The 14,222-nt window shown below is 39.7% G+C and overlaps 1 protein-coding gene across 8 annotated transcripts in view; it reads right to left on the bottom strand.

Moving 5' to 3' along the window:
• LDB3 (LIM domain binding 3) overlaps positions 1–14,222 on the bottom strand; it is a 191,317-nt gene that overhangs the window by 49,903 nt on the left and 127,192 nt on the right. For 7 of the 8 annotated variants that reach the window (XM_089510600.1, XM_089510599.1, XM_089510606.1 and 4 more), the window contains 2 exons: positions 13,901–14,070; positions 10,634–10,670 (listed from right to left, as the gene is read on the bottom strand). In XM_089510600.1, the coding sequence (XP_089366726.1) occupies positions 10,634–10,670; positions 13,901–14,070 (207 nt within the window). Of the gene's footprint in view, positions 1–2,563; positions 3,456–10,633; positions 10,671–13,900; positions 14,071–14,222 lie in introns of those variants that run through there. The other variant, XM_089510605.1, reaches the window with a different exon arrangement.

Below are 14,222 nucleotides of genomic sequence, written 5' to 3'. Positions count from 1 at the left end.
AAGATTTATTCTGAGAGATACAGTTGATACCCATCGTTTTTCTAAGTTCGAAAAGTTACCTTACCCAGGATTTTTTGAGAGATTAAATCTGTGGAATGAAACTCATTTTAAAAACCATCCACATCTGTAATGTAGATATGCCCTGAAAGTTTTGTTTTGGCCAGCAGGATGCAGTAAATTGATGGGTTTTGGCTTTCAGTGTTGAAAGTTTCAACATGGCACAGAAGGGGCCCTAAAGGAGCCCTCTTCTGTTTGCCAAAACAAGAAGCAAAATTCACAATATATAGGAAAATACCTGAACTTTCAAATGAGCCTTGATCCAGAATCCCAGAAAGATAATACTTGACACAGAGTTGTAGAGATGTCTGGCTTGATCCTGATAGTTCTATGCCCCCTCTTGGTGAGAATGGTTACAGCTGCACTACTTGTCTCCAATAATAGCCGATTGCCTTTTCTGGATTCTTTCAGATCACATGCCACAAGTCTAGATACTTCACTGGCAGAGGAGAAATCTCTTCCTTGAAATAATCTGCAAGCTAGTCTTTACAACAAAGTGTCCCACCCTCCCAATCACAGACAACTTTGCTCTTGGCTCATAAGTTTGCTTGCAGTTCATTGACACCTCATTCTATCCAACCCTCCCACTGGAATTTTCTCTGAATGTTGCTTTGGTAAGTTGCTGGGAGAATAGATGAATAGCTGGAGCAAGAAAAGACACCTGTCCCCATAAATTTGGAACTGGACCCTCTACAGTCTATGAGCCTTCACTGCAACCACAGACTCAAAATTGCTTTGAAAAAAAAATACTTCCTGAAATTTGCAGGTGGGAGGGGAGAGTACTGCTTTAAGGAAAATGCCATGTCTCCAGCTTCCTGTACCCACCAGCTAAGTTTAGGCAGCTGATGCCTTCCAGATAGAGTTAATGGGAGCTGTAATCCAAATCATCTGAAGCCCCATACATTTCCCAACGTTATATTTAGAAGCTTCACCCCAATGTCACACTCCTCACCATTGCCTTCTAGATTTGGGAGGGATTAAGAAACAATTGGGGTGTTTATTCTATGTGGCACCTGGTAGACAAAGATCATATCCACTGTACAAATGTATAGTAGTTTTAGGTTGTTTAATTGTCACAGCTTGCCCCAAAATAACCTAGTTATATTGAACTTTAGTTCCATCCCCTGTCATCTTGGAACTATGGTACATTCTCCACATGAAGAGAAATTAAATGGCAGAATGGACTATGGAGCTTATCGCACAGGCCTTTGGGAATTGTCCTGACATGGAGCGAAAGAGGGCGGGATGAGAATGGTACAGGGTTATCACCTGTTTTATCACATGGAGGAATGCTGCTGATGCCACCGGAAGTGCCACCAGACATGCCTGTTTTGTTCCACATCAGTCCCAGAGAGGGCGATTTTCAGGAACTGTTCAGAAGCATTCCTGAAAATCACCTTCTCTGGGATGGATGTGGAACAGAACGGGCACTTTTGGCGGCATCGGCAGTGTTCCTACGTGTGATAAAACATGCAGCCCCCTTTCGTTCCGTGCTGGGACTGTTCCCAAAGGCCCATGCAATAAGCTGCTATAACAGTTGTCAATTCAGATTGCAGGTGAATGTTCACATATTTGAATGGTGCCCTGCATTAAAAATATGAGCTACCCTGCCCTTAAATGTTGGGAAATCTGTACCATCTAACAGCACAATTGTAATGAGATAATACATTGGATTATTGGGGCAGGGGGGAGGGATATACACAAGCCTGCCATATTGGTAGGCTAGCCATCCATGAATTGGAGCTCCCATGGACCACTGTGAGTGCATTGATGTGGGCACACACACACCATTGGCCATAAATATGGGCTTGAGCTTCCACGGTTCTTCCCATTCATAGAGTGGGTGGGTCTGGAACCAAATCTTGCTCCTGGATGAGAAGGATCCACTGTATATAAATAAATGGGCCTGAACTCTTTCCCCAAATAACTTTTATTGATTTTTAAATAAGAGAATATGGGGAAAATCAATATAACACTGTTTACACTCTAAAAGGAAAGGATAAATGTGAAAGGGAGAAACTGACTGCTTAGGCAAAGGTGGAAAAGCTGGAAAATGTCAGGAAAGGGGAAAGTTCAAGACTTCTGTCTAGGCTCAGTTCTAGAGAGCTTTGGCTCTCTTTAATGACAGCCAAACTTCCTTATAAAAGCAAGAACCAAAGTAATATAGTTTGGAATGAGAGGGGTGCTTAGATGTAACTTGTTATTTCCCCTCAAGTTAGATGGAGTTGTCATTATTAAAAATAACAAGTAAACACTACTCATTAGTCTAAAAATATAACAACGATTTTGATTGTTATATATTCTTGCAACCCCACCATTATTTTTTAGTACTCTGGTTCAGCTCTTCCTCCCTCTGTTGTTCTCCTTTTTTGAAGATATACCAGGGCTTCTGCCATTAGTATGACCTCAAAAAAGGAAGACAAATTCCTCAGTTATTAGTAAAAAAACAACAACACCTGACTGTATGAAGCAAGATACTTAAGGTAAAAAGGCACATAAGTTCATCTGTTTTAGATTCTTTATTTCAGTTAAACCACACTGCTATATACAGAGAAAAGTGGATTTCAAAATAACAGCAATACAGAACAGGCAAAGTTTTGTCTAAAAGTTATGCCATGCTTTAAAAACGCAATGCACAAATTATCCTACATGTTTTCACTTCTCTGAGGCCAATTTGACTAGGTACAGTCTTGTGCCTTTTGCTTCTGTAAATCCTGAGCTACCTCCTTCCAAACTTTACACTCATTAGTAAGATTTAGGTTCCAAAGCCTTGACTCTTCAAGATATGCCACATACAGAAAAGCCCAGACATTAAGTGTCTTATCATACATGACATAACTGAACTATGCCAACTAAAGAAGTCTATGTATTTGGCAAATCCAAGCCATTGGCACAATACTTTCTAACTTCATAGTTCCAATATTATTTATCTTGTGAAGAACACTTGTTTAAAGTACACCTATCTATAAATATATTGGCTTTATTCACACCCATCTGTCCATCTCTCCATTTCATATACATTAGTTAAATGCTAACAATTGTAACAGCTAAGCCAGCCAGCACTTTTATAGTACTTTTAATGTGGTAAAGACCAACTAAATGAAGCCCACTTTACAATCTAGAAGATTTACAGGTTGATAGGCTAGCAACAGAAAGGAAAAATCACTCAAAAAAGCGCCAAGAATACTACTGTGTTATGTCTCTCTGTGTATGTGGGATGCTCCTAGGCTATAACTTATGAGAGTAGGTTATTCATTAGTGGCCATATCTCTTGCACCTTTGTTTACTATTCATAGGACTTTTAACTTTTGACATTAAGGATTTGCGCCGATAGGCCGTGATGCCAGTTGCGCAATTTGGCAAAGCGTGGGCTGTTACGTTCCGTTTCAAACCTTTCCCTGTGGCACAAAGAAAAAAGATAAAGAGGGGAAAAGAGAGAGGGAGAAAAAGAGGAGAGAAAGAGAAAGGAGGAAGAAAGAGAGGAATTAGGGACTATAGGCAACACCACCCTGCCTAATAATTTGGGCAATGGCAATTTATTTGGATTTAAGTTGCCTCAAAAATTGATTATAAAAAGAGAGGACAAAATGATTTTTTTTTTTTTTTTTTTGGTGGGAGAGAGGGAATTGCGATAGCATCTCAGTTTTCAATGTTTGACTTGATTTAAACACAAATTCCTATCCCTTGGTCTCAGTTTGGTTTGGCTTGACAGGGCTGCTTTTGCTAGAAACTCAGTATAGCCTCTTCATTTTTATTTGATTAGGCAGCAAAGATTTACAGCACACAAGAACAAAAATGAACGTTTTTAGCATTTTAGCATCTAAGTTCACTTATAGTCATTTGCATCAAAAGTACATCAAACACATATCCGAGTAGCTCTTTTATATTATTCTCCTATCCCTGTTATTAGAGAGAATGTGCATTAAATACGCTAACTGTAGATATGGCACATCAATCTTTTGGTAAGCTTACAAGGATAAAGCTATTCCAAGACAGTTTAGAACCTAGGGCAGAAAAATCCAAATGTCACCACTCCTGCAATAAAACTAGGATAATAAATTACTATTTGATGTCCCAAATTTCAGGCTTACTGCAGCTGTTACACCATGCTTCACAGCAACACTTTCCCTCCTGAGGTGCATTTCTGCAAGATATCTGTTGCTCACTCTCATTAAATTCTGGGATTCTCCATTCCTTTTCCACAAACATTAAAACACCCAGAATCTGCCAGGCATTCTACAACTCTGTTGTTTGTTTGTTTCTCTCTCATTCTCTCATTTTCTTTTGTTGGACAGTGATCGAAGTTTGATGGTTCAGTGCAAAGTTAGAAAATTAAAAGATGGAAGTGGTTAGGCAGGGGAAAAGAAAGATTTGTGCATAAGAAATCTACTGTGTCACTAATTCCATTTTTGCTTTTGTTACTGTTAGTAAGCCTTCTTTTTGAGGAGTGTGTCACTGGCAGATTTAAATTTAAGCCCATATATATATTTGCTTTCTGGCAAAACCACCTCTGAATATTCCTTGCCTAAGAAAACCATGTGAAATTCATGGGGTCACCATATGTTGATAGGTGACTTGAAGGCACATACATATACAACACATATATATTTGCTTTAATGCAACTTTGGAGAGTAAAACAGGTTCTAGCCAGGAAGAATAGCACACACTGAGGTTCTGCTCATATATTACAAGTCTCCCAGCAAGATACAAAAGACCATCCTCCACCAACTAGATGAACTTGGATTGCTGTTGTCACAGAATCTGATGGAACTCAAGAATACCTCCAAGAATGTAACTAGTATGAATTAAGTTAACACAAATATAGTGGTCCATCCACAGTTGCTTCAACTCTTCCATCTACAACTTCTAAGAGGGTGAACAAATACCCATTTCTATTGCAGCCTCCCCAAAAAACTTGCTCTGGAAGATGTCAAAAACCCTAAAACACTTCAGAGCTGATTGTCAGACAAGTCTGAAGTTTGAAGGGCAGCAGAAAAGAAAAATCCTGATGTTTACCAGCAGCATGACATTGGATTTAAGTCTCAGCCTGCCAAAAGCTGCTTCCCCCAGCTTTATCAACATGGACATGATATGTGATTAACATAATTAAAATTACATCTAGTTTGACCATTACTCCATTCTCCAGAGCTCTTACATTGCTAGAATCACCTGTATCTCCACTAAGAAAATGCCGGGGAGAAGGATCAGTTACAACTATGAAGAGGATTTAGTACACTCATTGTTCTCCCCTTCACAAGTGCTCCATTCAGACTGCTTTGGGTCTATGCACCCATCTTCAAACCACTATCTTTCAGATGTGTTACGCTAGAACTCCCATTTCTACTGCCAAGAATGGGGTGTTCTGATTGGAGGTGATGAGAGGGTTGTAGTCTAGCACATTTGCAGGCCACTATGTTGGGCTGTTCTGTTGCTTTTGCTTTCTCTCTAACTGCACCTTCTGATGGGTATTCCCCTTTTCTACAGTGAAACTGGTTGACATACCAAAAATAAAGATTTAGGCTCGGTACAGATGGGCAAAAAGCGCCGTCCTGCAGGTGGAGTGAGGACTGAGTGTCCCCATGCTCAAAGCCCCATGATGGCCTGGGTGCCATCATCATGCACGCCTGTCCATACAGGGTGCACAATGATGATATCCGCGCTGCACAGTGCCCAAACAGCAACTCACCATGCGGATGTATCACGGTGCATGAGCGCATCAATGGTGCCCCATGCACAGCCTAAAAAGAACCCGCCGGGGAGTGATTTCTTTTTTTGGCCTCCTGGAGGCTGTGGCGTTGGGTTGCTGTGGTCTCCATCTGGGGAAGAAAGGAGCAGTGTCTCACCACCCCTTTCTGCCAATCTGTCAAGCCCCATTGTTGCTGTGATACTGTAACCTTTCCTTTTCCATATCTGCCTAAAACAGCATCAAGGAACTCTAGACAACTAGGCTGTGGCAGGGGTAGAGGCAGGGTTGTTCCTCAGCTGCTGGAGAGCAGGTTCAAATGTTCTTATGAATGTCAGCTCCAGGGAAGGCCAGGAAGCAAAATAAATAAATAGTCTTCTGCAAATTTGAAAGTAAGATATGAGCAGGCCTTGTTTCAGAGAAGCACAAACAACAAATAGCATAAACACTGGAAACCAGCAGAGTGGGGTGGTGGGTATTTGTTGATGATACAGGAAGGATGGGTATATGAGTTCTTTTTAATGCATAACTTTCAGGGGAAATAGTACAACTCTAAGGAATTGCACTGGTTTTTATTCCAGCACTAGGCGTGGGATGTAAACTCACAGGGGCGGATTCTATTGCACAGCTCCATCCCCGGGCAGTACTTATCCCATATCTGATCCAGGCTTCTCCCAGACCTTTTAAAGAATGGGAAAATCTTTAAAAGGTTCTTTAAAAGGTACAGGAGAAGTCCGGATTGGGTATGGAATGAGTACTGCCTGGGGAGCTGTGCTATTGAATCCGTCCCTGTTCATTTACATCCCATGCCTAGCAGGGGAATAAAGATAGTATGGTAATCTCCTTTGAAATATCACAACCTATATTAGCTTTGCTCTTCTGCCTTCAGTATTTTCATGCAAATGTGGCTTATTGCTAGCTTTATGCCAAGCATTTTCTCAGTGGCATGAAGCAAGGCATGAAGCAACTGATGGTATAATAGCATCAGCATTTAAGGTGTGATGTACATTAAAAAGAGGGCAATGGGAACTTGACACAAGCCTGTCCTTTGAATATTTTAACATGCAGTTCTTCCCATAGGCATCTATTCAAATTTTTCTGAAATATCTGTTGGGAAAGATTAACCAGGTGGATGTGGGTTGGTTTCTTTCAGTAGCAGTTTTCTAGCTAAGTAGCTCCAGTGGGAATTAATAGGAGCTCTGAGTAAGATTGTGTGTGCGTGCGTTTAAAAGAAAATGCAAATTAAAAAAGCAGCTATATTAAGATATCTCGGCATGAGAAAGAATTCGGAGATCTCATTAGAAATTGACAAATAATTTGCTAAACAATTTAAGACAGAATCATATTTATTAGAGCTCATAATGGAGGAACAATGTTACCGTAAATGGTAACTTTAATCTGATTTGTCATGTGGTTTGATATAATGAAAAGGCCATGTATTAGAGGTTATGTACTATCAGCTATAAGATGATAGCTTCCAGCCTAGAACAATAAAAGTGCTTATATTCTTTTTATTCTAACCTGCCAAAACTTTTGGGGCATTCTGGGGATCTTAACCAACCATTTTGATTTTCCGTAGTGAATTAAACTGAAACACAAAAGAGATCAGTATTCATGTGCTAATTCATCAAGCAAAGCTAATGTTCTCCCACACTAACGTTCCCTTGTCACCTACATTGAATTTTGTATTCACCTCTGGTGGCATTATGTCAAGGCTGATTTTGCCACAACAAGAAGGCCCCTTAATTATTACATTGAAAAACTAGTATAACTGTAATGTTCGCCACCTGAAAATACCAGAAAACAAACATTTTCCAGGACTTCCACAAGCAACAGGCAAATGGAGGCTTCTGCAAGACCATTTAAATTATGTTTAAATGAAAGGTCTTTTACCTCAAAATTAGGTAGTGGAATCCTTTCTGAAGATCACACACAGGGTATATTGGAAACCACAGTTAATATGTAGAAGCTTCCATGATATATTCATCCAATAAATGTATTACACTTTGGTAGATTTTGGGTTTTAGAAATGCTAGAGGATCCCCTTTGCCTCAGATTATTCCACTAACTCACTACTACAGAGCTCACACTCAACGTTAATGACACTACTATCACTAAACTACTGGCAAGAAAAGGTTGTGTAGTCTGACACAATACTCCAACTTTGTCCATCCAAGTGTTTGGAACCACAGATGAATGTGTTTGCTGGCTTGGATGGGACAGTAAGAGGAATAGCAAGACACAATGGACAGCTATAGCAGCTCTTTCTTTCATGATCTAGAAACCTGCTACATTGAGCAACCAGTTCTTCGTTGTTTAAAATGGAATGCAAACACTCCATTGTGACCAATCATCCTAGCAATGACAATTTTAGGAAGAAGTGAAATGCAGTGCTGAAAATATATAGCAAATGCCTCTATTGTATTATATTATACATTTTAAATCATACTAAAAATATGCAGTTTGCCATACACTGGAGCATGTGATGCTACCAATACATTTTCTTTTTGGAAAACAAAGTAAAGCCCTCAATTTACGACAGGTTACTTTGGAACAACTCCCCTCCAATTTATGTGTGTGTGTGTGTGTGTGTGTGTGTGTGTGTTCTATCTTCAAAGGCATGCACAGGAACAATGAAGATTTTCATACCAGCACTTAAATGCTGGTAAATTGTTGCTGAAACATTGAGGAAGTGTGTGTGTGTGTGTGTGTGAAAGCCTGGTGTGCTTCCTCAACATCAGGGGATCATCAGCTCCCCTCTAGCATCACTGAATCGTTTGGGGAGAGGGAATTCCCTCTGAATGGAAGCATTCAGAGGAAATTCCCTCTCCCCGAATGATTCAGTGACACTAGAGAGAGCCGATGATTCCCTGACATTGAGGAAGCACACCCGGCTTTCACACACACGCGCTTCCTCAATGTTTCAGCAACAATTTACCAGTGCCTACCCCACGTTAAGAGCTGGTATGAAAATCTTCACTAACTAGTTGGGTCAGAGTGTTTTACTTGTGGAAGTGTCTCCAGCCCTGTATAGAATTCTAAATTAATCATTGCTGGATTAGAGGTCCTTATTCCCTGGGTTTACATCTGATTCCTAACAGAGTTTTTACATCAAGGGAAGCAACTTGTAGCACCCCAGCAGCCTAAACCAGAATAGCCAATGATGAGGGATGATGAAACTTTCCTCTGGAATGCCATATGTTGCCTATTCCTATTCTACATGAGCAGATGCCTCTTAGATGACTATAGCACTTTCTCACAATTGCTTGTACACAGAGACCATTTCAATATTCTCTCAGCTTTCGGCTCCACTGACCACTTGCTGTCAAAGATCCCTGATTCTTTATCTTATTTATTCTGGGAAGAAGTCAGGCATGTTTGGCAAGTGAGCAGGCAAAGTAAGCAGGCAAACGGGCCAGTGGTCATTCTGAGAGGCTTAACCCAGGTCACAGTAGCAGCTGTTGACGTTGCTACAGGACTCTATAAATTTCTCACTGAGGCTTTATTTAGGAATCCTGTGGAAATCAGGTGCCAACATCAGACTATTTAGTAAAGTCACCTATAATGAGAATATAGCTCACCAAGACTTTAAGGAATGGATTTGCACTTCGTGAGGCTACCCAGTGCATATGCAGCAAGTGTATATGCAAACGCAGTGTCACACATAGCAATCTACATGCAGTGGGCTGCACATTTAATTCCTACATGGAAGAGCCTTCCTTGTAACAAAGTTTAAAATGTAACTCTTCAGTCCAAGAACATTCAGCAGTATCAACATAGACTGTATTCAATCTATATAGATATTGTACAGTCAGTAAGATGAGAAAAGCTAAAATAGTATGCCATCTGTCACTTGCAATGAAGGGAGACTGGTAGCCATATATAACAGCAAATACCATTTCTAAAATTAGTGATATGGATTGGGGGAATAGGTTTCAGAAATAGGTATATACATGGAAGAGTCACAGGGATCAAACATAAAAACAAACCAATCTGCAACAACGTAATGAGAAGTTTGGCAAGACAAAATTGTAAGACATATCACAAACTCAAGGCCTTGCTTAGAAGAGTATACTGAAGGTAGAGATGCATAAGCAAGAAAGCCACAATTACAGCCCATGATTGTCTCCTTCAAGCAGCCATTATTAAACTGAATTCAGGAACAGAGTAAAGCTTGTAGCCTAATTCAAACTAGACAATCGCGACATATGAAAAACTGATGAATATTTTAGCTTCAGAATGACAAAATATTTGAAAATGGACAAAGACATCATTCTAGTAGCAAAAGCAGTCCTGTGTGCTCATACTGCATTATTATGAGAAGAGACAATCCAAATAAACTTGGTTGGGTTAGAATGGGATGGTTTTTTTTTTTTTTTGGGGGGGGGGGGGGTTGTTGCCCTTATTCAGTTTCCAGTAAAACCAACATAGATGTTTAATTCATATCATTGGGAACAACTCCTTTACCGTTATCATCTGTGTATCTCCGATGAAACAAATGCCAATCACAGGATCATCCAAATAAATTGCTCATTAAAATTTCAGCCCTAGCCACACCATCTTATTACATCCCCTTATAAAATGTAGGGCAGTCACATACACACTGGTCCACTGAGTCTATCACACAAAGCAATTCCATCGCAAACCAATGGGAACTCCTTGTGCAACATCCTTCCAAGGACTGAGCATGCCCCCTACAGTTAATCTACTTTGTCATCTTTTCCTCTTGACAAGCCAACAGCATTTTCATTTTTAGTGATTTGAGTAAAAGTAGTAGGATTTGAAAGAAACAAATCTAATGTTTCAAGTTGTTCAAAATTAATGCTGGTTTAGAGCACTAAGTGTTTGTTATCAGTAAGGAGAAGGCCATAGTGCTTGCTGCTAGTTGCCTACCTTGATCTCCTCAGGGCATCTTCGTCTGGATCTTGCACTGTAGGTGAAAAATTGACGTTGTCAGAGAAAAAACAAATAATCAAGGAATCTAAGTGGAACTCACAATCTAATTACAAAGGGAGGGGGAAAGGTACTTCAGGTTATCTTTGGGCCAAGCTATGTATTATACAGGAAATCTAAGACTGGATTCTCTGATGTCTCTTTGGGCCTGAACAGACAGGCCAAAATAAATCTGCTTTGGGTCACTTTGGAGGTATGCTGTTTAAATGATGCATGTGTCCTAAGAGGCTGGAAGCCATGCCAAAGCCACGTTCCAGTCCTATGAACTGGAGCGCAGCTTTGGCACAGCTTCTGGCCTCTTAAGATGCATATGTCATTTAAACAGCATACCTCCAAAGCTTTATTTTGGCCTGTTTGTTCAGGCCCTTTCTTTCATGTTTAGAAATTGTATGTGCTCTGCCAAAACCTATACTTTGCATATACCCTTAAACCAGTGATGTCCAAACTTGCATTAGTTCCCCAATGGAATTTATCTTCTTGAGGCTGCTATTAGCCATGGAGGACAAATGTTTACACACACACATATCATTTCCCAATATTTAAACAACACCCTTCTAACGTGTATTTTTAGGGAAAGGGAAATTTGAGAAAAAATATTTTATAATCTGAACTTCTAGTCATGAAAATACTGCAAATATCCTTTTGGTTTTTTAAACTTGATGTTTTCTGACAGATGCATTCGACAAGTACCTTGTTGCTTGTAAAATGCTAATGCTACAGTTTTGAATTCCTACTCTGTGATGTGAACTATGCTGAATTAAAAAAAGGAAAACATATTTCTAATTTCTCCTCTTCTTTAAAATCTGATTAAAACATTAGTTTTAATGTATCAGAATTTCTTAAATTATTTTAACCTACACTTCAACTTGCAGACCATTTGGGACTTTCCACCTAAGTGATCCTTTGTTTTATTTTATTGTATTTGCTATTACAGATAAAGTAGAAATACATCTGCTAACTTTCCCCATCTCTTAAAGATGAAGTTGAAAAGTTATAAGATTAAGGACCAGAATACATTATGAAATATCTCAAAAAACCCTCTGCAAGTTTTTTCTACTGCTCCTTGTATTAAATTTGGAATCATCAATCAGCATTTTCTGTCTGAAATGCTATAGATTGCATATATTATTTTTTCCTTGATCCTTTTAAATCTTGCTTGGCATCTATATTCAGACACAAACTGCCTTAAACCTTGCTTGATGATTTCAGTCAAACATCAACAGGGAACATACTCCTTTACTGATCTTTTTGGTATCACCAGGGGTTACCATGCACCATGCGATTCACCTGGATTATTTGAAACATTAGATACTTGTGTGAGGCCTTCCTTTCTAGTAATTTTGTCCCATTTTAGACAAACATAGAACATAACAGCTATTGATATTATTAGGCCCAATGGCAGCTTGCATTTGGTATTGTATGGAACTACAGTATTACATGATTATGTAGCCTCTGGGAGAGACCATTTGGAGCTTGAATGTTGTGTATCATTCAACAGTGATGAAATCCAAATTTATGTCTTAAGAGGTATGATCATTTAGAGATGCTCATAAATGGAAAGGTTCATCCCTTTTGCCTGCAAAAGGCTGGGGAAAATTCTGAACAACTATTCAGGGAGGAGAATCACCTCAAATTAGGCAACCTCTGTTCGATTTGCGATTCCCCCCTTCCTAAATTCCTGTTTCAGCACATATCATCCTAGGCCAAATACCAAAGACTCAAGCACTTTGGCAAATGATTCACTCCTGATACCTTGCACTGTTTTCATTTTTAAAAAGACAAGAATCCAATGATTAAAAGAGTAGGAATCTGTCAGAATTTTTTTCAATTAAGTCCCCACCCTTGACAGGTATACCAGATCATCTTCCAGACTGAATCTGGACAGACATATTTTGCACTCACAAATCAGGACATTTCTGAGCCTGTGATGTTTTCCACAGAGGAAACAAAAATTGTGCCCAAAAACCCAGAAAAAAACCCCAGCATAATTTCTACAATGCATATAAAAATGCATTACTCAATGTAGGTATGTTTTCATTAAGAAACATATATAGGACTAAATCCAATTGTTACTCCCAATAAGCATAGACCCATTGAACTGGTAAATGTAGATTAACATAAGTTTCACTGTTTTGATGGATCTACTCTAATTTGGTGTAAATGGCCAATGGGAATCATTGCATTTTTAAAACTACAGTGGGCCCTTGGCATCCACTGGGACTTGGTTTGAGGATTTGCCATGTATACCAAAATCCATGGATACTCAAGTCCCATTAAATGCAATGAGATAGTAAAATAGTGTCCCTTATATAAAATCAAGGTTTGTTTTTTGGTTTTTTAAATATACATAACAAGAATAGTTGAATCCATGGATGTAGAATCCATGGATATGAAAGGCTTATTTCTTTAAAGATCATTCAAAAACAAAAACAAAACAACTCAAAGCAAACATTTTTCTTTTTCCCACTGGCCTTTGCCAGTTTTCCTTCAACTGTTTTTCCCCCCTAACTTCCAAATGCATTTCTAGTTACTCATTTTTCTCAATTTCATTTTTATGTATTGTTATAAGCCCTTTACAAATGAGCAATATCAATTTCTTTGTTCATCTGAGAAAAACTCCACATTTTAAAAAAGTATTTGAAAAAAAGTATTAGACACGTCTCCTCCATGATAATTTTTACTTAGGACCTTATCGCACTCACAACTTTCAACGTTCTGGGGATGAAAGGAGGACGCTCGTGTACGTGCGCGTCCTGCAAAAAATGGAGTTTATCGCACATGAAGACATCCTCCAAGAGGCCCCGTTCCGCCCCCCCGGCGCACACCCGTTAATGTCCAGGCCTGATGGGCATGATTTTTGCCTGACAGATTACCTTCTGTCGGCAAAAAATGGCGCCCGTCAGGACTGGACGCTAATGGGTGCATGTCGGGGGCGGAACGGGGCCTCTTGGAGGATGTCTTCGTGTGCGATAAACTCCGTTTTTTGCAGGACGCGTGTGCACACGAGCGTCCTCCTTCCATCCCCAAAACGTTGAAAATTGTGAGTGCGATAAGGTCCTTAGATTCTTGTTCATTACAGGTAAGCAATGCCCATAGTTCCAGTCAGATCATAGGATTTGTTTTATGGTGGAAACTGAGGATAAGATAGCTAGAGAAGAAAGAAGAGTGCCATCAGAGATGTGAACTGGAGCTCCCCAGTTGACTTACTGTACTCAGTTCCTGTCATCTGAGCCAGGATGCGGAAGGACCTGGACTGCAAGTGGGAGGAACGGCGGCTCCAATCATCAAGCTCCTCTTCAGACTTGTTCTGTGTTTTAAGTACAGCCTGATACACTGGAGAGGCACTGTCTACATGAGGATCTTTAACAGGGAGGCTACTGCAATGCAGAAAGAGGTGCACTGTAAAATGGCAAATGCTGATTTTGCCTTCCCTTCCCCCAATATCCTTTCTAATAGCTGTCTTTCAAGCCCCAATTTCTGCTTAACTACAGTCAAAATATATTTGTTTGATACAGATATGTTTTGCATG

The sequence above is a fragment of the Sceloporus occidentalis genome, unplaced genomic scaffold (assembly GCF_023333645.1).
Source record: "Sceloporus occidentalis isolate IW3139 unplaced genomic scaffold, rSceOcc1.0.p SCAF_2, whole genome shotgun sequence".
NCBI lineage: Eukaryota > Metazoa > Chordata > Lepidosauria > Squamata > Phrynosomatidae > Sceloporus > Sceloporus occidentalis.
Note: the sequence above shows the minus strand (reverse complement) of the source record. Positions and strands in the feature narration are given on the sequence as shown.